At 44.6% G+C, this 25,736-nt stretch overlaps 1 protein-coding gene across 2 annotated transcripts; it reads left to right on the forward strand.

The window, feature by feature from the left end:
- The first annotated feature begins 1,492 nt into the window (after positions 1-1,492).
- Positions 1,493-25,352, forward strand: HMGN2P46 (high mobility group nucleosomal binding domain 2 pseudogene 46). Of its 2 annotated transcripts, none has more exons than NM_001006412.2 (6): positions 1,493-1,635; positions 15,914-15,964; positions 21,138-21,167; positions 21,770-21,817; positions 24,235-24,348; positions 24,863-25,352. In NM_001006412.2, the coding sequence occupies exons 1-6, from the start codon at positions 1,621-1,623 to the stop codon at positions 24,899-24,901; spliced, it is 297 nt and encodes a 98-aa protein (NP_001006412.1). In that variant the 5' UTR covers positions 1,493-1,620; the 3' UTR covers positions 24,902-25,352. The 2 variants fall into 2 exon arrangements, with proteins under 2 accessions (NP_001006412.1, XP_015140118.1); XM_015284632.4 differs by having other exon boundaries at positions 24,466-24,972.
- The last annotated feature ends 384 nt before the right edge of the window (positions 25,353-25,736 follow it).

Raw genomic sequence — 25,736 nt, forward strand, 5'->3', positions numbered from 1 at the left:
CTAAACAGAATTTGTAATTTGCTCCACCCAAAGTTATTTTGGTGTGAATTGGAAGTGGGCTTAATCCAATTGTTTTGGTTTTTTTTTTTTTTATGTCTCAGAGAAGGAAATACTATGATTGTATTAATCAGTTCAGCAGTTTTCCTCTCAAGTTTTCATCTGTACTAATGGAGGTGTAGCTCTGGTTTCTCTTCCTGAATTGATGGCCTACAGTGAATCTGCAGGGGTTGCTACTGTCATCCACAAATAATTAAAGACATTGTGAGACAAATGCTGGAGAGCAGGTGAGTAAAGAAATAAAGAAAGGTTAAGTTCTGCTGTCATTCTGATTCATTTCCTCCCTGTGTCAATTAATATTCAGTCACTGGGCTTCAGTGTTTCCCCATGGAACTATACCACTTTGGTATAGTACATGATAGTATAAGTTAGTTAAATAGATGTAGGTAGCATGCAAGCTAGTGGGTGTGACCGGCGTAATGTGTACATGCTTAACTGGGAGCAATAACAGCCAGATTCCTGCCCCAGCAAATTATCAATACAAAGCTGCTGCAACAGCACCAGCAGGAGACTGTCATCTTTTGGGATCCTCAGGTTTGTTGTCAGAATAACATCAAAAGCAATAGGAACCTCAACCCCCTCCAGGTACAGAGCGGCATGAGGCCTGCAGCTGCCACAGCCCCACAGGTGCCCTAATGCCAGGAGCTGGGCTGAAGGGATGGTGGAGCATGGGCTGTCCTGTGGGTACTAACAGGCTGGGGGGCAAAGCACTGTGCTTTTTCTCATCACAATTCTATATTTTATTTCGAAAAAGAGATTTGTTGGTGCTTGAACTTTGCTGAAGGTTGACTGTGCAGCCTAGTGCTGTGGTGTTTCTCCCACCGGCACTGCTGTGTCCTGCTGCTGATCTAACAGGGCATGCAAGGAAGCAGTTCTTTCAGGGCTGCTCTTCGCGTTGGGAGGGCTGGAGGATATAGGGCTTTTTACGGTGGAAAAACGGAAATAAAGAGTTAGAAAGGGGAGAACGGTTATGATGGGGAAAAGCTGCAGAGGGTTTCAGACGAGGAGATGAAACGGAACCGGGGGGAGGAGAAAGTGAAGGGAAATTTAAACGGGTTGTGATAATTCAGCTGCCGAGCGAACGGCGCTTCCCGAGCGGGCAGCGTTTCCCCACGGCCGCTGCCGGCCCGCGGCGTTCATCCCCACGGCTCACCGCCTCCAGGCCGCGGCCGGGCTCCCGGGGCGCGAAGCTGCCGGCCCTCCCCCGCTCCCCTCAGGGCCCCGGCGCCGGCCCCAACGGTCCCCGCGCGGCCCGTCTCGCCCCGCACCCGGCCTCTGACCCGCGCGGGCCGCCCCTGATTAGCCCGCTCCCGCCGGAGAGGGGGGCGCGACGCGGCCGGGCGGCCAATCAGCGGCCGGGGCTGCCCCGCTCCGCCCGCCCCCTCGGCGAGGCGGGCGCTGGCGGTGGGGGCTGCCGGGGCGCCGGGGGCGGCGCGGCGGGCAGCGGGCGCGGGCAGAGCCGCGGGCACCACCAGCGACGCCGCCGCCGCTGCCAGCGCTGTCGGGCGGATCCGCGCTCGCCGCTTTCGCCGCGTGACTTTGGCAGCGCGCCGCGGGGACATTATGCCGAAGAGAAAGGTAACGCCGGGTCCCGCCTCGCCTCGTCCCCGGCCGCCCCGACCGCGGCACGACGCCGCCTGTTGCGGGCCCCCCTCTCCCCCGGGGCCGCCGTCCCCGCTCGGCTCGGCTCTTCTGGGGCGGTGTCGCCCCCGGCGGCGAGGGGGGGCGAGGCGGCGGTCGCAACTCCCGGCCGGGGCGGGGGAGGCGGCGCGGCGCTGCGGGAGGAGTTTCCCGCTGCCAACTCCGGGAGGCGGGGGACGAAGGGAGGCGGCGGGGGGGGGGGGGCGAGCCGCGCTCGGAACGGGCCGCTCCCTTTGCGCCTCCCACGTATGCGCCCACCGCGGGGCCGCTCCCGCCCGCCCGGGGTCCCTCGGTCGCCCGCGGCCGCGGCTCCACTCCCCGGGGGCGGGCGGCGGGAGGCGCTTCCCGGGGGAGCGGCCCGGCGCCAGCCCGCACCCCCCCCCTTCCCCCGCTCTGGGGGCCCCGCCGGGGCTCACGGGCTGCGAGAAGGGCGCCCGGGGGGGCGGCCGCGCTGGGGCTGTCCCCGAGGGCTCCTCCCCGTGGCGGGGGCTCGGCCGTGTGCGTCGTTAACAGATAACTGCGGCCCTGTGTGTCAACTGGGTCAGCCCGAGAGCTTCGTCGCGGCTGGGGGTCCGCGGATACCCCTACGGCCGGTCAGCACACCTCTGAATAAAGCTACAGGTTGATGACGCCTGCAGAGCCTTTCAGTTCTCCTTGTGGGTGGTGCTAACGTGTGAGGCAGGCACCTGAGTTATTCAGCCCCAAGTTAGCAGCCCCGTCCCAGCTGTGCCAGTGGGGCTGACAGCCTCTATTCGTGTGCCCTACCCTGAAGCTGGAGGACCTTGGGCTCTCCTCCTGCTTTTCTGTCACTGCACCTTTGCTTAGGCCTTGTGTCCTTCTGCACTGCTGCTCGTTGTAGGAAAAAGTTGAGGGTGAGCCTGTGCCTATAGGGTGACGCAGTGCAACTTTGGGAGCCTTGCTGCCTTCCCACACTGCTTCCTTTGCCTGTGTGTGAGCTCGCTGGTAGGGCTGCAGGCCGGCCCTCCTCAGAGGGAACTGCTCCTGGAGGGTTTTATTGTCCACGGCGAAATGTTTATTAAGAGAAACTTTGTCTGTGAGTAACAAGTCCAGGAGAACATGTCATTCTTAGAAGGCTATTAAAAAATTTTATGTGTGTGGTTGGAGCAATGGAGACGAAGTGTGTTCAGTGAATGTGAAGCTATATATAAAATATGGAGTTGGGTGAAGCAGTGGTTCCAGGAAGTGGAACTTCTCTGCTTTTTGAGAGAAATGGAATTGCCATCAGTGTCCCACAGTGGTCACTTGCATTCAGGGCAAGGGGCAGATGGTATGGCAGCGGCTGGGTATGGCATCGCCCCGTGTCCGTGTGGGGACAGAGCCATCGCTGCCACTAACAGCAAGTTCTGTTAAAGCATAGTTTTTAACTCGTAAAAAGACTGCTAATCCCACTGGTTTTGTTGAGGAAGAAAACTCAAAAATAAAAATGAGAAAATCTCAGTTATGGAGGTAAATAAATAATACTGCAGAAGGGTGTGCATCTGCCTGCTCATGTTTTAGTGGATGCCTTCATTACCTAAATGGCTACTCCTTCCTGTTTGATTTCTGTCCACCTCCAAATATTTTATCTCTTTGCAAACTTCAGTCAGCAGCTGCATCTCTGGGTGATGCTCACTGTGAACGTGACGAGTGGTGACAGCAGGTTGTCCCCGCTGGGGGGCTGTGGCACTGTGATGGGTGTATTGCTGGTCCGTGAGTTCATGGGTAAAAGGAAAACCTTCCTGTGTTCAGCTGGTGTAAATGCTGCTCTCAGGCAGAAGAAGATTGAACTCTGGACCCTTCCTGATAGATTTCTGCACCCTGTGTGTGTTGTAATGATGTGCTGGGATGTTGTGTTTCACAAGGATGGCACGTTGGTGTGGGATAAACCACAGACCTTGTTGTGGTATCAGTAGTGTGAACACCCTGACGTGGGTTGATGTGGTTTGTTTTGTTGCCTGTGCAACTGGAATCAGTTCTTGGGTCATATTGGAAACCTTAACCTTGAAACTGTACCAGGAAAGATGGCTCTGCATTAGCTGGGAAGAACGAACCATAGAATCAAAGAATGGTTGGGTTGGAGGGACCTTAAAGGCCATCTGGTTCCAACCCTTTGCTATGGGCAGGGCTGCCTTGCACTAGAGTGAGGAACTGTCCTTCACTCTTGTGAAGCTTTAATGTGTTCAGCACAGAGACGAACGGTGCTTGCACCTCTAACTGACGCACACACTGTTCATTGGGGATGTCAGTGGGCCAGGTGGTTATGTGTCCTGCACAGAATGGAGCCTGTTGGTTTGGGGCTGCATGCCAAAAGGATCCAGCTTGTTTGTTAATCTGCTTGCAAGCAGCATGACCTGTGCCTCGCACGTTGTTCTGAAAGCTCTTGGAGTTGAATCAGGTGTGAGGATTAGATCCAACATTATTTGTTTTTAATAACATCTTTGTATCTTGTTGTGGCTTCAGAGCAAGTAGAAAATACTGGGATCTAATTCACCACTTTAGTAACCTATCTGCTCCCTTGTAACCAAGGATGTTAGCTTCTGTGGTGCAGTTGATGCCTTGAAAACAAAGAACATCTGAGATGTTCCAGATCTGTTAAGCTAACCTGTTTTCTCCAAAGTCAGTACATGTACCCAGCTGGTCTCTGTGCAGGAAAACAACTTCTGAATGCTGTGCTTGGGATGCTGCTCCTTCAGTAGAAGTTGGAAGTTGGAAGCACTTCATGCTTGTCCTGTGGTAATGCATTTATTTGCCTGATCCCATTATAAATATATTTTTTTGTAGGACTCTTACCTTATCAGTTTTTTCATCAACCAGGTGTCTCTTCAATGTATTTTGTACTCCTTATGGTTCAGTGCAGGTTCTCACATACTAACCTATATAGAAAGTCCCGAGTTGGAAGGGACCCATAAGAATCATAGAGTGTGTATTTTCCTCTGGACCTTAACTCAGTTCTCTCTGTGAAATTCTTCTTCATGTTAGAATTTGTGTTTCTGAAGTGCTGTGAATCTTCAAAGAGGGACGAGGTCCCTGTTCTGCTGATGGGGAAGTGGAGCACAAAAATAAGTGACCAATGGTCCCTTCATATTAGATGCTCAGTTTAAGATGTCTGAAGTGAAATGGCTACTTCCCCCTTAACAAACACTGCTTATGTGTTCTGGGTGGTGCAGTTGATACTTCTCAAAATTTGTTTTCTTGCTTTGTGGCACGCACACAAACTGAGGAACTTGCACTGGTTCTCTGAAGTTTTGTTGGAGCAACTTGTCTGTGACTGAACACCCATCAGCTGATGAAGCCCGGCATCCTGCAATGCAACGTGGTGTCTTTTCAGCTAAGGTTCTCTTTGTTTTGAAGCTGCTGAGCAGGGAAGAACTTCCAGTGGTGCCAGAGGGACTCGCACCTTGCTGTTGGCATCACTGGGCTTGGAAGCTCCTGGTGTGTAGCCGAGGGCCTTGGTTCATCCTAGAACACACCAACAGGACACAGAGATAGGGAAACATGTGGCTTGTGTCATGCTCGGGAAGTGATTACAGACTGCAGGGACAAGGAGAATCAGCAGCAGATGCTCATGTCTTGGCTGCTGCCTGCTCCCCTTCTGCCCCCGTTCTCACTCCAGACTTCACCCCTGCATTTCAGACTGACCACATCCTCCTTCCTCCTTCTGCTACCTGGGGGCTAAGAGAAGTCAGAGCGCTGAAAAGATGATTTCTTTTCCATTTCCACGGTAGATCAATCCTAGACCAGTAACTGCCAGGAAACAGGTGAGACAACAGGAGAGCGAGACCTTCTTTTGATCTGTGGTCACCAAGGTACCCCTGGCTTTGGACAACCCGAAATGAAAACCGCCTGCACACCAGCAGAGCCCTGGGGTAGGCTCCCACCTGCGACCTCCTCTGCAGGGCCAGGCCAAGTGCTTGCTGTGAGGTCAGAGGTGCACCTACGTGCCACCAAGGTGCAGAATGGAGGTGCCAGAGCATGTCAAAGGATTGCAGGATTCTTCTAATACAAGGGAAAAAAGGTGTTTTATAGCTTTTCAGTGTTAAGAATTGTAGCACTTGTACTAAATTTGTAGCCACTAAGAGTTTTAAAACTCGATGTATTTGGAGCAATAGCAATTAGCTGATTGGCCTGCTCCAGGTTTGTGCTGACCTGACCATCTCAAAGGATCTAAACTTCCATATAAAAATCAGGCAAAAAAGATATGTTTATATCTGCCTGTGATATACTTAGATGGAATACAGTGTAGCAGTGTTGAGTAGCACTGGAAAAAAAATATGCTTGAGTAATGCTGCTGTGCCACATTGCAATAAATGGTATTGCAGGGCTAATAAATACCTGCAACGTATATTTATCCTCAGCTTATTGAAAATAGCTTATAAAGAGTTATATTAATATAATTTTAGCTATGATTGGTTTTTGGAGTTATGATGTTTATAAACTCATCGGACGAGGCTTTATAGATGTAAAATGTTCGATTGCTTTATACAGTTCTGTAAAAATCTGACTCATTTAGTAACAGTTGGTTACAATGTCTACAAATTTTCTTTTAGATCATGCTGAAATACAGCTGGAGTTAATGAATGGGCATCCTCAACGTTTTTAGATCGTCACTGAATTACCAATTAAAAGTCATAGCACTGCTCGGTGCATTGGAGTGTGATACCTGATGGGGTGCTACCAGGAATACAGTCTTCTTTGAAGTCATCACCTTCCAGTTCAAAACTAACCAGATGCAAGTGATCTTTTTGTATACAGGGATTTTAGGAAAGTGCTTAATGAAAATGAAAAATAAGCTTGACGTTGGTTCAGATTGACGGTGGGGATATTTCATGTTCTGGAAGTATCAGCATTGCTCAGTTTTCCAAAATAATAATAATAATAAAAAAAAGTGTCCCATGTGTATAACTGGAATGTAGCTGATATATGCTGTGTGGCTTAATACTGTTTTTCTTCTATCTTGAAAAGCTTTAATTCTCTGCTGTTCTATACCAAGTAGTGACAACCTGTTAGAAGGGTGTAGTGCTGGGAGCAAGCTACTGACCACACTCAGAAGTAAGATCTTCTTAAATCAGTTTTATTGTCGGTGAAGTTGGCAGTGTGGGTTGGACTGTCGTTCAACAGATAGATCTCAGGTGGGCATATACAGCCCAAAAGAGGCAATTTCAGGTTAGACCTGTGGGACATTGTATGCAGTTGAGGTGGGTTTTTTTTTGGCTAGAGCAGTATGCTGTTCTGGTTTCCCTGGCACCAAGAGTGGAACTGGCTTCATGGCAGGCAGGGTTAGCTGGAACAGGCAGAGCTCTCCCAAGCAGCAGTCAGTATGAATTCTGCCAGCCAGCATTCATCGCACCGGCCTGGCTTAGGCTGTCCTCACAGTTCCTAACTCAGAGGGCAGGGAGGATTCCTTAGTTCATTAGTTGGTGCTCATCCGACCAACTCAGTGGTCAGATTGTACCCAGAAGATGTGTCAAGCTCGTTTGGTTATTTTTTCCCTTTGGTGTCCCTTGGTGACCAACTTTCAATTAATTGCTCCTGTAACTTGGAGGTAGCGCTCCCGTCTTCTTGTAGTAAAGAGTGAGTGTACTTGGTAACAGGGAAAGCTGCAAATAAGAAAGGTAGTTCCCCAGGAGTGTTAGGATCTGTCTGCTCTAAAGGATGGTGTGTGTTCCTTCCCAGCAGCACCAGTTTCATGGGGACTGCTTAGATGTGTCAGCTCTTCCCACTTAGCCTTCTTCCTTGTCCTAATGCTGAGTTAGTGGTAGCAGAGAGCGCTTCCATGGCTGGAAGTAGTGTCTGATGACGTTTGTGTGCTATTTGTTCCTCTTGAGTGGAGTTGAGGAGAGCTGCCAGTGCTTGCTTTCTAGTAGGAGAACATCTTTGTCTCTACCACATCCTTCCTTCCTTATCCCAGCTGCCTCCTCTGGAAGTTTTATCTTTGTTCAAAACTGCTTTTCGGTTGGCTGTGGAGCTCTCTGTTCTTCTGTTGTAGTAGTGCAACACTCTTCAACTAACCCCACTGGAGCTTTTACTGGCACGGAAGAGCTTGGTGGATTGAAGGCACTGTGTACCAATCACACCTTCAGTGCCTGCCTTTTACCTGGGGACCTGCTGCTGTCACCCTGGGGCTGGATTGTCCATGGCACCAGTTAGTTGCAGCTGCAACAACAAGGGCTCTTTTCTACATTGCTGTTTTCATCACAGTTCCATCCTCAGGGAGGGGAGGCATGGTATGGCTTTCTGTCATTCACAGTACTTCTCTTTGTCAGAGGTGTGGCTATTTTCAGTAATCAGTTGCATTGAAAATCATTTAATTAATCTCTGTCTTTAAGCAGATGGAATATTTTATTTTTTAGAAGTACTTGGTGCTTTGCTTTGCAGGCCTGATCAGTTTCATTTAGATAGAGATGACTTCAAAGCCCCGTCTTTAAGGTTTTAAAAACTCTGTGCATGTAGACTTGCACGAGTCTATCAGCTTCATCTCGCTTGCAGAACTGGCAGCGGCTTTGAGAGGCTGCAGAAATAATAATATTAGTGGTTGAATTTCATCCATCATATTCTTTGAATCTGCCTTTTTACTTTATGGTGGCAGTAATGTTGCTAAGCAAATATCGAGGCGAGAATATCGTCTGTTTACGAGGGTGGATAATGATAGCACAAGGGGGAATGGTTTTAAACTGAGAGGAGGTTTAGGTTAGATATTAGGAGGAAGTTTTTCACCCAGAGGGTGGTGACGCACTGGAACAGGTTGCCCAAGGAAGCTGTGGATGTCCCATCCCTGGAGGCATTCAAGGCCGGGTTGGATGTGGCTCTGGGCAGCCTGGTCTGGTGGTTGGTGACCCTGCACATAGCAGGGGGTTGGAACTCGATGATCACTGTGGTCCTTTTCAACCCAGGCCGTTCTGTGACCCTATGAATTTACTCACTAGCGATCAGAATTCTCAGCAGTAGAGTTGGAGGGAAATGGAATGGCTTCAGATGTGCTTTCCTTGCTGCTCCCATGGCTGATCTGCATTTTTCAAAATGCAGCTAATTACTTCAGTGGCTGAGGAAGGAACTGTTGTAAATTACAGTACTGCTGTTAAAATCTGAGCTGCAACCCCTAGAAACTGCTCTTACTCCTTCACTCTGGTGTAGGCAGAAAATGTCATATTCAGAAAACTGGCTCCAAATGGCAAATAGGGAAGGTATTGCTTATGTTAAGTCATTTGTCCCTCCCCAAATCACACAACTCTGGCAAGTAAATGGGGTAAAAAGCAAAAGCCGCATCGGTTGTTAGACCTCTAAAATGTTGCATCGAATTTCAGGATGGCTTAAATTATGTTGGTTAGTCTTTTGTTATTCCCATTTTCAGTGGGAATAGCAAAACTGCTATCTGCAATGAAGGTTAAGTACTTACTCTGAGTGGTTTTGGGTATCTAGAGGTACTCCAGGCCTGATTTGCTTTCTGCACTGTGGGAGAGCATAAAGCTCACAGATTTTACCTGTTTAAAAATTAAGGAATGTAATAATGTGAGTTTGATGGTTGTTTTTTTCCCCAACCCTACTGATTTTGATTATAACCAGGCTGTATTCCTACGCTTTCAGAGAATACATGAGAAAATGATGCACGTTTACTCTGTTTGGCTCAAATTTCTAATCAACAACAGAGATTTTGATCAGGAACTGTGGGGTTTTATTTTCACTCCTCCCCCCCAGCTGCATATTAAGAGCAGAGGATACTAATGGCCTTTCTTTATATTTAAACTTTTTAGTGCGCTCTGTGTTTTCAGAACTTCATGACCTCGACATTCTCCCCCAAAGGGTTAGAAAATGAAATATTCTGCTCTTAATAGGCACAGGTGATGCTGTAATGCTCCTTAAGAGCAAAGAATCAAACACGATGTAGACTGTATTTGTTGTTTTGGTGTTTTTTCTTGCATCAGGAGTCTGTTTGATGTAGTACAGGTAGCAAAACAGAACTCGGTAGTTCAGTATCTGGAGCAGGAGGGAGTTGCTCCATCTTACCTGTTTTAAAGTACTTCTAAATACTGGACAAACCTTAGGAACCTGCAGCTTCCAGCCTCTCTCTGTACAAAAGAGAACCTATGTGTGTATATGTACGCACATGTAAAATTTGCACAGATTATACATATACGTATCATTTATATGTACATATGTTTATGCGCATTTATATGTGCACTTATATAAATATTGTATAAGTGTACCCCCACCTCCTTAGTGGCGTCTGCATAGCAGAACTTTGTAAAAAATACTAAAAGAATATACAGAAAAACCCCTCAGATTTTTGGAAGAGTACAAATGAGATATTAGTTTTGATGAATATTTAAAAAATGCAGCTGCTAGCCAAATTTATTCTGTGCTTCGTACATGATTGGTCAGAATTACTTGATTATAACATTAGTGGCGTAGTTGGTTTTTTGTTTTTTGTTGTTTTTTTTTTGATAAACCGTGGCCAGGCTTTTTGTAGGGGAAAACAGAAGTGTTAGAAGGAGAGCACTCCTTGATTTCTTCGGGCGTTTAATAGGGTGAGTTAATTCCACTTGCAGAGTTCATTCTTATTGCCTTGGCAGCAAGCACAGTTCTATCAGCTGAAAACAGATCAAAGCAGCAGCTATAAGCAAAGGTCAGTGATAAGATGCTGCAGGAGCTGAATGAGGAAACAATGGTTAGAAGGGTGGTGCGGGAGTTGGTTGGTACCGAATTAGTCAACACGCAGAGCATTCCTTAATCTAAACCAAGAAATAAACAGCATTTTAATTACATTTGTGAAATGGCACAAAATTTAGAGCTGCTGTGAAGATGGAAATAATTAGAAGGTCTTGCGTGTATGGGTAAAGGATTCACTGAATTGAATTTAATCTAATGCGGAGCTCTATTCACAGGGAAGGAAGGAAGGGAAATTTTAGAATAACAGTACAGTAAAACCTGACAAAGGCTTAGGACTCGATACGTTGCCTTTTCCTGCTGCTGTCATTTTGGTTGCCTGCTTTTATCTTGTTTTGGTGGATGAAAAGAGTTGTTGGAGGAACAACCAGAGCATTACGTCATGGAAATCGCAGCTGGGATGGTGAGCCAGGAAAGTATCTCCAGGCAGTCCCATCGCGGGCGGCGTATTGCGGTGTGGCTGAGCAGAACAGCTCGCGAGGAGGGGAGGAACTGCTGTGAAGAAATGCTCATCTGCTAGGACAGTTAGGGCTTGCCGCCTTCCTAACTTCTTAATGTGGCGGTTGTTATGAAATTGGTTATCTGCTTTTTGCATGGATATGAGAGAACTAATTCCTGTCCCACCAGAGCTGAGGTGTTAAGTGTCGGCTAGTAATACGATCCTTCAGAGAATGAGCGATCTATTTCATTTTACAAGCAACCTGCTGTACCAACTGTTGCTTCTCATGTACTTGCGCTCTTCATGCTTTTAGTATGCTCCTTTATGATAGTGCAATCCACTCATTATCTACAAAATACTTACCCTGAAGCTGGTCACTGCAGGTTCAGACCCGCGCCTTTGGAGCTCTCAAATAGGTTTCAATAACTTTAATCCTTTGGGTAATTGTGCCTACGTTAAATCCTGCTTATATTTCAGGGCTTTGATATAGAAATTGATACTTTGTTGTTTGTTTGTTTGTTTTCTTTTGTAGTACATCCCCACCAGGTAATCTGGCCTTGAGAGCAATAATGAGAAAGAAATTTGCTTGTTTGTTCTATGAAATGTTTTCTCAACGAGATTATCTAGTTTTCTGTTCACAACATGTCTGTAATGGTGCTGGCACTGCGGTTAACACAGCATCGTCCTGCTGCGTGGAGACACCAGTTCTTGGGTTTACCTCACAGCTGTTGAAATAAATACAAGAACTCTGTATGTAAACAATCTCAAAATTAATATTCCCTTACTTTTTTTGAATGCTGCGTTAATCTATTAACCTATCTTTGTTTTCCCAGTCCTCTTCAAAATCATTTTTTAGATTGTCCCGGAAAAAGAAAAGGAGAAGACAAAAAAAAAAAAAAGAAAGCCCTGTAACAACTGATTGCTAATAGGCAGGGGGAATCTGGCCTACAGCCCTTCACGTTAGTCTTGTGGTATAGAAGTTATGTAGATCTGACAGATCTGATGAAGCTTAGCTGCAGCTCAATTTGCAATCGTATTGCCAGTGTGTAGTGCAAATGGAGGCATGACACAATGTGTGGTCATCTGAACCTAAAACTTGCTATTGGATTAAATGTCAAAAGCATATTTATAGTTCTCCGGTCAGCTCCTTTGCTGTGCCTTCTGTGTAACTCTGCGTCTGGAAAAAAAAAAAACCCACAGTACTATTATCTGTGTCCTTATTGGTAGTTTCTTTTACTGTCTATCTCATCTCTTGTAGGCAACCATGCAGCGTCAGGCATGTCAGGCCTATAGAGGCTGCTTCCTGCAGGCGTGTTGTGCCCTTCCCTGTGGTGCAGTGCCAGCACTGGTCCTTCATTTTGCAGCACCAGACTTGCAGTGTGCACAGTCGTGCCCCAGCTGGCTTACAGTGCAAGGCACGGAACCAGGGTGTGCTTAATGTGAGCAGGGTGTCACGTGAGGCATGGTGAGCCGTGGCGTTACCTCATGCGGGACAACCTGCCAAGAAGATGGGTTTCATAGCATGTCTGGCTGCTTTGAGCCCAGAGTTCCTCCAGCAGTTTGTCACCAGGGCACAGGACAAGGAAGGGTTTCCAGGGAAGAGCTGTGGACGAGTACTTGAAGCTTTTGATGGTTTCTACATAAAAGTCCTGCGAGTTCCAAATAGTTGTGCAGGCTGCCGCTGCCTGTGCCATGCCACATTCTCTGGGAGCCATGCTCGGCCCAGATACATGCGTGTGCAAATCTCTGATCCCGAGAAGAGGAGAAAATGCTGCAGAAACTTGCATGGAGATCCACGTCAGCCAAGATTTGCTGGAGCCTCTTAATAGAACTCACAGAGGGGAAAACAAATTCCTTTTCCTCCTTTAACAAATATATCTCGTAGCCTGACAAGTTGTTGGTGTCTCTGTCTACTTGAAGAGTCCCCGGCTGCAATTGCCCCATGCCGCTTCATTCCTGCCTGCTGCGCTAGCTCAATTGTTTGTGCAGCTGTGCAGTCAGATGGTTCTGCTGGAGCCAGGGAAGGCTATAGATCTATAATCTGCAAATGGATTTATAAGATTTATACTCTTGTTTAAGCAGCGGGCTGTTTTTCAACGGGATCAGTTGCCCTCCTTGCGACATGGTCTCCCTTACAGCTCTGTGGCCTGCTGGGGGAACCAAGGCCTGGGAGCGCACGTGGCCTACAGCGCCTGACCTGTAGTGATTGCAGTGGGAAGGGAGTGTCTGTGAGATGAAATGAGAGTGTGGTACGGCCCCTGTCTGCCTGCCACACCTTGGAGATGGTCACTGGGCACATCCCGCCGGGGAGAAAAATGTTAGGCCTTCATAACTGAAGGCTTGGGGGAGACCTGGTAATGGCCTTTCAATACCTAAAGGGAGCTTATAAGCAGGAGGGCAATCAACTTTCTGTGTGCGTAGATAGTGCTAGGACAAGGGGAATGGTTTTAAACTAAAATCTGGGTGAGATGTCAGGGAGAAATTCTTCACTGAGGGAGCGGTGAGGCACAGTCTGCCCAGAGAGTTGTGGATGCCCCATCATGGGAGCTGCTCAAGGCCAGCTTGGATTGGGGCCCTGAGCAGCTGAGCTGATGGGGGGCAGCTCTGCCCACAGCAGGGGGTTAGAACAGGTTGGGCTTTGAGGTCCCTTCCAACCCAAGCCGTTCTGTGATTCTACAATTCCGTTCTATGAACTGCTCTCAGATTTTCTTGATCAGGAAGGAATTCTGAACTAATTAGTTAACCTAATTGGGCTAGGTTAGGTAATGTGTCATAGTAGTATACAGTGGTTGTGGTTCCATTAACAGTATTTGAATAAAACTTCAAATTTGTTCTGTGGTTAGCTTTGTGAATGGTTTTAGAGTCTGTTGTCGAGCAGTAATGCTGACTTCTAAAAACAAAGTGCTCTGTCTGTCAGAAGCACAGAGGTGGTTTCAAACTAAAAGAGGGCAGATTTACAGTGGATATAAGGAAGAAGTTTTCTACAATTAAGCTGGTGAGGCACTGGCACAGTTTGCAATGAGAGGTGGTGGATGCCCCATCCCTGGAGTCATTCAAGGTCAGACTGGATGGAGTTCTGAGCACCTGATGGAACTGTGGGTGTCCCTGATCATTGTAGAGGAGTTAGACTGGGTGACCTTTAAAGATTCCTTCCAACCAGACGATTCTGTGACTCCATGGCTTCATTAGTGCTGAGACAATGGAGTAAATTACTGTGTGCTAACTATACAGTATTGCAGGGTGAGGGTCTGTTCCTGGCCATGGCTGTGAGGCTGCTGGCATGTGGCAGGCTGTGTGTGAAGACTTATCCCTATTTCAAAGCTCTGAAGTTCCTAAAGTGAAACAGGCTAAGCCAGCCCGATTGTGGAGTGGGAATTGGTTCAGTTTACAGCGAGCTTTTTGCCGGGCTTCCAAAAGAAATGAATTGTGCTGTCTTGCTGTCTCTACCCCTATAAATTGTGAACTCTTGGCCACCGTGAGGAGATCATAAAACTTGTGAAAGTTTCTATACAAATAAGTGCTTAGCACAGGATGGATGCTATTTGATTTCCCTCTAATGGAAAGGGGGCAGAGCAAGTTTGTTAGACTTGAGCAAATTCGTATGGGAGAAGCAGGTGTTCTGAATCCATGAGCTAGAGAAAGGCTGTGCTCAAAGCCTGCACCATATTGTGTGCTGAAGAGGGAAGTTGTAGGAACGAGGCTCACTGACTGATCGTGGAGCTGCTCGGTTTTGTCTTTTGTGCTCCCAGCACCACACTGTCAGGCTGCAGCAGCTCTTTCATGACTGAACGGAGAGGCTTTGAGGAATGCAGCCCCGGAGCAGCCCTGCAGGAGGCTGGCGAGGCTGCGTGGCGCAGGGAGCAGCCAGCCGGGCTCCATTTTGGATGCCGGGCTGTTGCTATTCTGAGTTGCGCTGCCCTGCTCGCGCAGCTTGACTTCCCGCTGTGTTCCAGCTACTTAGATGGTCGTTCCTCGGCTTTTTTGGAACCGGCTGCTTTTGTGGCACGCTTCGGTTCTGTCAGGAGAGCTCAGCAACAAAGCCACGTTCTGTTTTCTGGCGGGGAGCTGAAAATATCGTTCTGTGAGGATGTTAGCACCCAGGGACAGAAGGCAGTGGTCGGCTGCTGCAAACCCTGAGCGCGCGACTGAGAAATTCCACGTCAAAACCTGAGGGCAGTTTGGGGCAGGTTTGGATTGAAAGGAGGATGGAGAAGAGAACTGGACTGCTTCTGTACTGATTGGGTCACGGAACGGCCACCACAGTGCCTTCTCGGCTGCCTGTTGAATGCCTTTTTTAACCACATGCCTTCATTGTAGTTCTCCAGCTGCTGCTGTTCGCTGCTCTCCCATGAACTGCTTGCATCTAGGCAGAAACCATGTTGTTTGCAAAATGCAAAATAATGTAGCTTGAGTTGTAAATAAAAGAACATAAGCTGGATTTTTAGCAGTGTTTCCCTTTTACCTTTGGCAGACGAGCGTTAGATCGATCAGGCTGAGGCTTTGCTCCTGTGAAGAAAGCTTGTCCCTGGCTTTCCTGCTGAAGTCTTGGTGGTTTACTGATTTTTACTGTTTTGATGGGAGAGATGAGATGAGGGGAAGATACTGTTACAGCTTCCAGCTGAGTGAGCCTAAGGCACAAAAAGAGTAAAGGAGATAAATAAATCACTCATTTCAGTAATGCTGGGGTTTTCTGGTTCACCTCATCTTATTACTTCTGAACTTGGTATTTGGAAAGGAACATGTCAAGTTTCTTGGGGACTTCTAAAGCCCTCATAGAGCAAACCTCAGGTTTCTAGTCCATACTTGCTGTGCTTCCAAGCGCTGATGAGGTGGGACTCCCATTGCAGCCTGCAGATGCTGTGGTTAATTGGCTGGAGGGATTACTGAGGGATGATGGTGTGCTGCATGATCTGATGCTACAATCCTGGTGGTGATCAGTCCTCGTATTCCTGCTAAGAAAATCTAGAATGGTGTTGGTACAATGCTGCTTAATGCCAGGCCTCCTTACGTTTCTGCAATGTATAGAAAGAAGGATCTTTACCGTAATCTTTGTTTGCTGTTGCTTGGATGTTTTAAATTCTGAAATAAAAGCGCTGACTTAATATTTTCTTTCAGTCTCCAGAGGGTGCTGAAGGCAAGGATGCAGCAAAAGTAACTAAACAAGAGGCAAGTGTATTTCCTTTTCAGTTTGTTTGTTTGTTTGTTTTAATTCATTAAGGTATGTGTTTATTTAACTGGAGGTCTGCAGCCTTGCATATCAGAACCATATCAAACCACACGTTGCTCTGCCACTCTAGCAAGGTGATTTTAGTGGGAGTTTGCTTAAAACTAGAAGTGAGCCCATTTGTAGCTTATGTAGTGTCATTTGTTTCTGGTGCACTGAGGATTCATTCAACTTAGCGGTACACAAAATAAATTCAGAGCTTTTCTAGGCATGCTGTGGTGAGGCAGCAGCATAGGATGTCACTGCATGAAACTACGTGTCACTGTCTCCAGCGATTTGGTGAGTGGGGTTAATGCACACACCTCAGCCACACTACTTCCTGACTTGACTGACTGATAAAAGGGTGTCTTAAGTTAAGATTCTGGGCTCTGAACGGGAGCAGCTGATGCATTTATGTGTTTTCTTTGTCTGCATTTCTTTTAAGGGCACAGTAACTTCTGTCAGGAAAGGCAAGGAGACAGCAGGTGGTACATTGACCACTACAGTAAGCTGTGCTGGAGCTTGTCTGCCATGGGAATGTAAAAAGAGAGGCAGAGGAGCATGAAGATTTGTTTTCCTGGGTTGTCACGTTTTGTAGCAGACCAGGTTAAATCAGGACCTTGAGAAGAATGGGTGAATATTCAAATGAATTAGTTCTTGTAAATATGTGGGCATACTCGTATAGGGAAAAAGTCTGATGAAAGTTTACTGTTAGTGGTTTGCAAAACTGGTTGTTGGTCAGTCTAGCAGGAAAAGATGGTGATGTTTTTCTCTGTCCAGCTTTAAATATAAGGGATAGAAAAGTAAAGGGATAGAAAAATAAAACGTAGGATGAAACCAGAATTCCTTGGTTAAAGAATGACATTGGTACATGCCGTACTTGTCTTTAATATTTCTTAGACCAATAATATCAATAACTACAGCTCAATTCCTTGTAGGCTGCTGAGCCTTGCATAAATGGGAAGTACGTAGTATAAAAATTGTGCCAGGTGTCTGACCATGATAATAAAAGTGGCAGTGGGTTGTTCAGAAAGATCAGGGAGGCTCTGAAGACAGCAATGGTGTTAATGGAGGTGTATAGGAACTGTTGAGTCACAGCTTGATCCACTGATTGATCGCCTGGGAAAAGGACCTGGTCAGCCCTGGGAGCACAGGTGAAGGCAATTCTGTGACCAGAAGGGGTGGAGCCTGGCTGCACCTCTCTTAGATCCCATTTAAGGGCTGACTGCCACTGTGGGAGGATCTTTGGTTGGAGATTCCTCCCTTGTGGAGTTTTTCCCCTGTGAGCCTGGATCCTCAGAGATGGGTGAGCATTCCTTTTCCGTTTGTCCTTTTGCCATTCCACTCCTATGTTGCCTTTCCACTGTGCTAATCTTTCTGACTGTAACAGGAGGTTTCATTTACCTCTCAGATATTTGGTAACAGGCATAGGGTGGCATTGGAAAGACCAAAAAAAGTAGTAATCTTGCTGCCTGGAGAGACAAAACAAAGGGCCAATGAAAGGGTAATCAGCTCTTCCCAGTGCCTTCCATAGCGTTGTAGGAATTAGTTATCAGGAAACTAACCTGTAATGTTCTTTATCCTGGCAGGAATGTAAATCCAAGTAAACTCTACAAATTCATCAAGAAAAGGAATTTTATTAAGATTGGTAGCCTGTTAAAAGGAGCAGCTGAATTGTTTAATGTTTTCAGGTGGTTTTCAGGTGGCGGAGGAGCTATGTGATATACCATACTAAAGGCTCACAGAAATGCATGCCATTTTTCAAAAACCCTCCCTCCCATCGAAATGACTGAATAGCAAAATAAAGGGAACGTGTTTTTTTTTTTTTAAAGGTGTTTTTGTAGAGATGGAAAATCACGAGGAAGGGAACAAACTCTCCAGCAGGCCAGTGAAGCTGAAATACAGTAATGAAGCTCTTGCTGTGGAAGGTTCTTACAGAGGTTCTTGCAGCAGAGTCATTTCCCATGGGTGTAATATTTGGAGGATGTTGTCAAGGAGAGGGAGATGTAGGCAGCTCAGCTGTATTCACCAGAAGCTCAGCTATGGAGTTGCCAAACTGTTACATGCGAGACTTAATTTAGTGCTTGCATTGGCCCCAGTACCAGGGTAACTGTAAGTGATGAAACACTGGCAGTACTTTAGATAAGGGATTCTGGGAAACAAAGACTGTAAGTCTGACTTGGAAGACTAGTAAATAAAATACAGTAGAAGGAGTATGTGTGGATGAACGTACAATGGGAGAGTCAACGCAGATTTTGCAGAGAAAAGTGCCACTTCACGTGGCTGAATTGTATGTAAAAGACAACAGGTATATAAATGCTCTATTAGTCAGTATGCCACCTTACTTGCATGTAAAGAGTGCATTTGGATAAAGCTTCCCAAACAGGTTCCTAAAGGAAATGGGCTTGCATGGATTAAAGGGAAGACCTTCTAAACAACTGATAGCAGGTAAAGGTAGAAGAGATAGGGAAGTAGTAGTTAATTTTCATAATGGAGGAGAATTATTGGTGGAGTATTGAGGACACTTGTATTTGGGCTCGTGTTGCTGAGTGTTGTTCCTGACTGGCTTAGGAGAATAGATGATGGAGAAATGGCAAAGTTTGCTGAAGTTTATGGAAAATTATCAGGGTAGTCAGAAGTGAGGAAGTCTGAGAAATATGTTGTCTCACTGATAATATGGGTTAAAACCTGAGTCAAATTCAATGTGGAGAAATGCAAATTAAAACAGGGAAAGATGTTAGTGAGTGTCACCGAATCAGCTATCGGAGAGATTGTAGAATCACTCTTAATAGTTATTAGAAAATGCCCGTTTTTCTAATTGAAAGGTAAATAGAACGTGGGGACAGTAATGGAGGACAGAGTGGGAAACGGGAGTATCACAGTGGGCACCCAAAGCGGAACTACTAAATGAAGTTCTCTTGGCTCTTCTTTAAAAAGGATAGAAGGAAAACCATACGAAGGATAGTGGCACGTAGAGGGGGGTGTAGAGCAGCCTTCCAATGGAATCCAGCAGACTCCGGATTCTTGACTCGTCATATGCCATGTGAGAAAGGCAGGGAGTAACCCAGGAGCAGGAGGAATATAGTGAAGCTAAGAGGCAACAAGCTTAAGAGAAAGACAACGAAGGGAGGTTTTTCTTTCCCACACAGCATATACTTGCCTTATGGAACTCATTACCACAGGATGTTATGGAAACTGAAAGTGTAAATGAGTTCACTAGGTTATTAGACAAATGTATGGGGGGAAAAAAAAAGTCCCCTGGGGGCTGTTAAACACATGATGTGTATAAAATTTCCACGTTGGAAAGTCTGCAAGGTGGACTGCCAGAAGCTGGAGCAACAGGAATGTGCAAAGTGTTGTTTTGTGTCTGCTCCATTTCATAGGCAGTTTGCATGGATGTTTGCTAGTGCCATACAGAGCGTGCTGGTTGTTTCTGTCCTGGTAGGACTGTTTGAAGGGGGAAATTCCAGAAGCACACTGCAATGTTGCCTTTGCTGACCTGACTGCAGTTACTTCCTTAAAGCACAACATACGTACCAGCTCTGAATGGGAATTAAAATGATTTACTGGTCAGGAATTTTTAAGGAGCTGTGGAGGGGGGGGTATGCTGAGTTCCTTATGACAGTGCAAATCATATATAAAGCCAATCATGAAACTGAAATGGTTGGGGTCATGCGAGATGTTATAATTCATCTGAAACAATATATTACCCTTGAAAAATTAAATGCGAACATCACAATTCAATGCCCAAACATTGAGGGATAGAAATAATCAGTTGTGAAAACAGATCTGTAGAAGAAGGTACCTCGAGCTATAGGAGTTCTTTGATTACCAGACCAATTGAAATGCTTTATTTCACTTGTTCTCAGAATAATGCTAGTTTGCTTAACCAGCAGTAGATATTCTAAATAGCCAGGAAAAGAGGAGATTGCATTTTTTGTTAATGTCACATGCATATTTGATGGCTGAAAATATTCCTAGGTGTTCTTTGACAGGACTTCTATTTCCGTGAACTCAGATCTGAACTTTTCACTACTGCTTTCCATGAAGGATAATTAAATGGCTCCAATGAATACAAATTACTGCATTCTTTGGATATTAACAACGGCTCTTTTTCTTTTGTGACTTATGTGGAGCCATGGCTTCTTTTTTTCCAGCTCAACTTAAATGTTTAATGTGTGATTAAAAAGGTATTTTTGATTTACTTTTTCAGCTGTGTTACATTGGATATTTGTTACAAGGGAATTGTCTCTTTATTTGCATTATGAGTGAGATTCCAGTTTTATGACATAGGCCAAACCTTAATGGTGTTTGCTAACCATGCCATATAACTGGACTGTGGGTTCTTCATCTGTTTTAGTGAGTACAAAAAGTATTGTTAGCAGATAGCTGAGCTTACAAGCATTTTTAAGACCTAATACTCAATAAATTAATGAGAATGTTCAGGAAGAAATAAATTTTAGTAAGGGAGGTGATTATGAAAGGTAGAAGAAAAGTAGAGTATTTGACTTCTTTCCTTTTTGAAATTATATTTAAGTAAAGGCAATCATGTCTGTGGAGCTGCCTTGTATGCCTCAGTCTTGAATTGAGCGTGGGGGGCGGCTCTGGAAATGAGGGGCCCCTCGGTTTTGTGTTTTGGAATTTTCTCATTTCCTTTAGGGAAGGATGTTATCTTTATTCCGCTGTTTATCAGACAGTGTTTCTTACTGGCTGTTACAGATAATAAACAGATTACAGGAGCATCATTCTAAATATTTAAGAAATGGAAGTAATTTTTGAGAAAGGTTCAGTGCACGGGTAGTCCAACTTGCTGTATTTTTGAACATTTCCTAGGGCAGCAGTGGACTCGGAAGTACTCATAAAATAGGGAAAAAATAGTGTTCTACCATATTGAGAGTAGACTTTGACATCAGTAATGAATTTTTTTTCAGGAATTATAGTTTCCACATCACTCAGACCCTTAAAAATGTTCCTCCAAGACGAGGAATCTATGAATTGTGCTTGGCAATAGATACCTATTTTGGTAGGGACGTATTTTATGCTGTCATCATGAAACAACTGATAACTGTGTTGCTTTGAATGCCATTTGCTGTGTAAGCCTATAAAGATGCCTTCTCCTTTTTTCCCTTTCTGTAGCCCACAAGACGATCAGCAAGATTGTCAGCTGTAAGTATGTGTAACAGCCCTTGGTGTATACTTTTCTAGGCACGTGTTTTCTCAGACAAAACAGGTTTGTTATGTTTTGCTTGTTTCCATTTTTATTCTTGCTGAAGGGGTGTTTAAGAACTCTAGAGCTAAATATAATTATATCTTCTTAATTTCAGGAGGTTATTCTTCCCCAGCTCAGTGCAACACTGTTAGGCCTGATGTTGACTTAGTACTATTTTGCAGGTGGATGTTAGCTGTGGAAAAGCAACTTCTCTGTGAAAGGGAAAGGACTGTCCTTTCAGGGCTTAGTTTGGTGCTGCCACTAGTGTTTGGGTTTAGTTCCTTTTCTCTGTTGCAATGTATCTGATGGGCTTTTTTTTAATAGATACTTGTAATCTCCGTATTTGACTTAGAATGACCCTCAAATTGCCTTGACTCCTCGATGAGTGAGCTAATGAAAATAGATGTGTGTACAGTGATGAGGTACCTTAATTTTTTTGGTTTGTTTTGGTGCATAGTAAGGGGAAAGGGTGAGGTGTGGGGAAGTTGCTGAGTGGAGGTTGGGTGGTTGCCTCCTGGTAATGTATCTAACGCATTGTGCAACTAAAAATGTTTTTTAGAAACCTGCTCCGCCAAAACCTGAACCCAAGCCAAGGAAAACCACTAAGGTAAATACTCTTCTTTTTAGCTGCCATCATTGTAGCCAATAATAAGCAAGTACACTCCCTCTTTGCATTGCAAACAGTTGAATTCACAGAGTGTTTGCAAGAGGCATCAGCTCGCCTGCTCTCCTCCCAGTTCTCCCCTCAAAAAGAAAAAAAACAAATTAGATCATTCTTTTCTTTTGGTTCCACCCCTTCCTGGCCTCATTACTGGCCCCAACAAAACATCTTGCCTGTTTGATATGCAGACTATGTTAGTCTGTAGTGAATTCCTAGTTTAAGAAAGTTCTTCACCTTTCCTACACCTTGCCTGAAATTTACAGGTTTGGTTTCTACAATAGGATTTGAGATTACTCCTTACCATTCTCTTTTGCTGTCAAGAGGGGCAGTACTTCATTGCATAGTGAGACACTGTTATCTCTTCTTGAAGCCTGACTATTGCTGAGAATGCACAATTATAATTAAAGGTGAAATTAAATACATTTAAATTGAATGGCTTGGGTTTTCTAGGCCAGTTACCGTCAAATTAAAATCTTATTAGTGTCTGAAATACCTTTTCAGGATTTCTGCATGTAAATCATGTACTTCAGAAACCGTAGATCTATTTGCGCCCGAGAGGAATGCTAAGTAAGAACAATTGCTTTATCATAAAAAACATACTGCTGGAAACTCAATCTAGGACTCCTCACACTCACATTTTTCAAGTCCTTGCGTTGGTATCTCAGCTGGGGAAGCATCAGAATACGAAGCGAGTGTGTAGAAGTAAAGCTCAGCAACTCTGAGCACATTATAATTTATCAACTGGAAGTCTCTTGAGCTTCCCGTTTCTCTCTTAAATAGAGTATTAATAAAGAAGGGCATGCATAGGTTCTGTATCTTCTGGCACATGTTGTGTACCATGGTGTTGTGGAGTCTGATGAGGCTGCATTAGAGAAATCTGAGGTATATCAGCCCAGTGGAGTCCTGTTCGACATAATTCTAGGTAATGTTTTAATACAGTAGTCTCCATTTTTCTAAATTGAAACTGGATCCCATTTTAAGGAATCTATTAATTGTAGTTTCCTTAGCAAAAAAGCAGCAAATTTGTACTCTGCTAATAATCAACCAAACATAATACAGATTCAGGATCCCTTTTATTGTACAAAAGTTGCACATGATGCATTTACTATGTCCTCAGCTCGTTCCTTCATAGCTGAAGATTTAGAACTATGCTCACAGCGCTGGTAGGCATCTCAGACAAGTATTACAGCTCCTGTGTGACACTGAAGCTCATGAGTGAAAAGAGTGATTCAGGCTGCCCAGTAAGTAGGGTTAATAACATCCCTTCTTCCCTGCCCCACTGTTCTACAGGGATCTTTCAGGAAAGATAGTGTTTGATTCAAAAATATCCCTGCTCCCAGCTACTGCTGCCATTTTGCATGGATAAGCTGAAGTGAATGATGCCACGGAAGATCTCCACAGCTTTTATCCAACTACTTTAAATACCAATGTGAAGTATGAAATGAAGTATCATTAAAATTTTTCTCATTGCACTTAAAAGTCCTTAATTTGTACCTCTGCTGTTCTTAGATTGCAAATATAAATACATAGAGCAAGGAATTAAAAAAAAAAAAAAACAAAAACCAAAAATGGGTTTTAAAGTACAAGTAGTTTAAGAGCATATCTCCAAATGAAAATAGCAGTGACCATCCCTGGACGTGTTGAAGAATAACGCGGAAGAGGCAGTGAGGACATGGTTTAGTGGGCACAGTAGAGATGGGTTGGTGGTTGGAGTAGGTGATCTTCAGGTCTTTTCCAACCTTAATGATTCTGTACTGTGATTCTGTGGAACTGTAGATGTTAGAGAATAGTTCCTTTCAGTAAATTCTGCTTTGTGTTCCTGCAGATAGAATTTTATCGGTGTTTGCCTTCCTAATGTGTTGGTTGGTTCTTCCATGGACGTGAAATGAATATCACAGATGTTATCAGACTAACAAAAGGACAACCGAAAAAATGCATGTTTTTTTTAAATCCAGTTTATTATTTCATGTGAATCAGAAGCGTAATGTTGTTACACATGCAGCATGGTGTTTGTGCTTGACTGAATAACAACGGTATAGCTCTCTATACCATACTTGGATTTGCTTATTGCTATATAGCTCTGTATATATAGCTATATACATAGCTCAACCAAAATGAGGGTTTTTTGTAACCCCGAATTATCAGAAGCAGTAAGGAAGCATGAATCAGCACATTTTTTTTTTTCCAAAAATTTCAGGAGTCTGTATAACTTTGATATAAATTTTTCCAGGTAGCCTTCATCTGGTTTTGTTTCAGTCCAGCACATGCAGGTTGCTAAAACTTGTTTCTTAGTTGGTAAGAATGATGTAGATGAGCTGTCTACTCATGCAGTGTCTGTGCCCCTATTTGTAATCTTCTGTCAGAAGGAACCTGGAACAAAGGCCAACAAAGGTGCTAAAGGGAAGAAGGATGAAAAGCAAGAAGCTGCAAAGGAAGGTACTACACCATCTGAAAATGGTGAAAATAAAGCTGAAGAGGTACTTTCCACACATACCTCCTGCTGATTGAATCAGTGCTTTTTCAATTATTCAGCCTTTCAGCCATTGATAGCGTGTTCATAATGTTTCTTTTTATTGCCCATAATGTTATTGCAGATTCGCATCTCTCGCTCAACTGTTAGTGTTTCAACATCCAGAGGTGCCCCACCCAGCACACTGTCAGTAAAAGGGCAGATTGAAACAGTGAAAGTTAAGGGTACGATAGAGCATTCTACTTGTGTGCAGTGAATAGGAACAGATAGTAGTGTGGTGCTTTTCAGTGTGAACCATGGAAGCTGGCAGGTAAGGCTCGTATTGCTTTTGAAAAGCTGGGTCCGATGAATTAAGAAGAGTGTGTGAACGTACCTGTTTTGTTTGTGTAAATGTAATGCTGAAGTAGGTTTGAAACCGAGCCGTTACAAGTAAGAAATGGAAGGAGTAGAGGTAGTGTGGGTATTTATAGACCTAATGGCAATTTACCGTAGTAATTAATTCTTCTCTCTCTTCTCCGCAGGCTCAGAAAACTGAATCTGTAGGTGACAAGAATGAATGAAATATCATGAAAATTTGGGGTTGATTTTATGTACCTCTTGGACAACTTTTAAAAGATATTTTTATCAAGTATTTTGTAAATGCTAATTTTTTTAGGACTACGATAGTTGACATATTAAACTGTATATGAACATTTCCCTTCTCATAACAGTGCTTTTAGGAATTCCCATTGTTGCCAAGTAATATAAATATCAACTTAATATTGCAAGGTATGTGTAAAATTGGATTGGCATTCCATACACTTGCTTTAAGAAATTAAGTCTTGTGCATATGGTGATGTTTTTACTGTGCGTATTTGAATTTTTCATGCAGTTTTTCTAGAGCAATAATCAGTGGTGCTTTTGTACTTAGGGTTTATGTGATTTTAATGAAACATGGATAGATGTGGCCACCTGCTGACTATTCTGGGTTCTTTTAACGGATTAAAATAAAAGGTCTCTTTGCCTGCACAACTACAGCTTCCTAATGTTTTCTCTAAATCTGAGGAATGCCTTACTCGTATTTTCAGCCATTAGAAGGAAGACGAAATGATAGAGCTATGATAGTTTTGCATGCAGTCTGCTTGATTTTTTTTCTTTTTTCACTCATGTCTGATGGGAAATAAAACACACCCACACAGCAGTGGCAGGTGGGGATTCTCAGTGGCCCGCAACTTAAAAGACTTGCGGATGTACATTCTTCAGAAACTGTCATAGGGTGAGTAGTGCTGCTGTACTCTATCAGGATTTTGTGGCTGTAATGAAGCATCAACACAGAGTGAATGCCTTGCTACAGAAGTACAGTAGCTGTTAAAAGGAGCTTTGTTTCTGCCCCGCTCCCTTTCTGTTAACTAGAGA

This window comes from Gallus gallus, chromosome 3 (assembly GCF_016699485.2).
Source record: "Gallus gallus isolate bGalGal1 chromosome 3, bGalGal1.mat.broiler.GRCg7b, whole genome shotgun sequence".
NCBI classification, from domain to species: domain Eukaryota; kingdom Metazoa; phylum Chordata; class Aves; order Galliformes; family Phasianidae; genus Gallus; species Gallus gallus.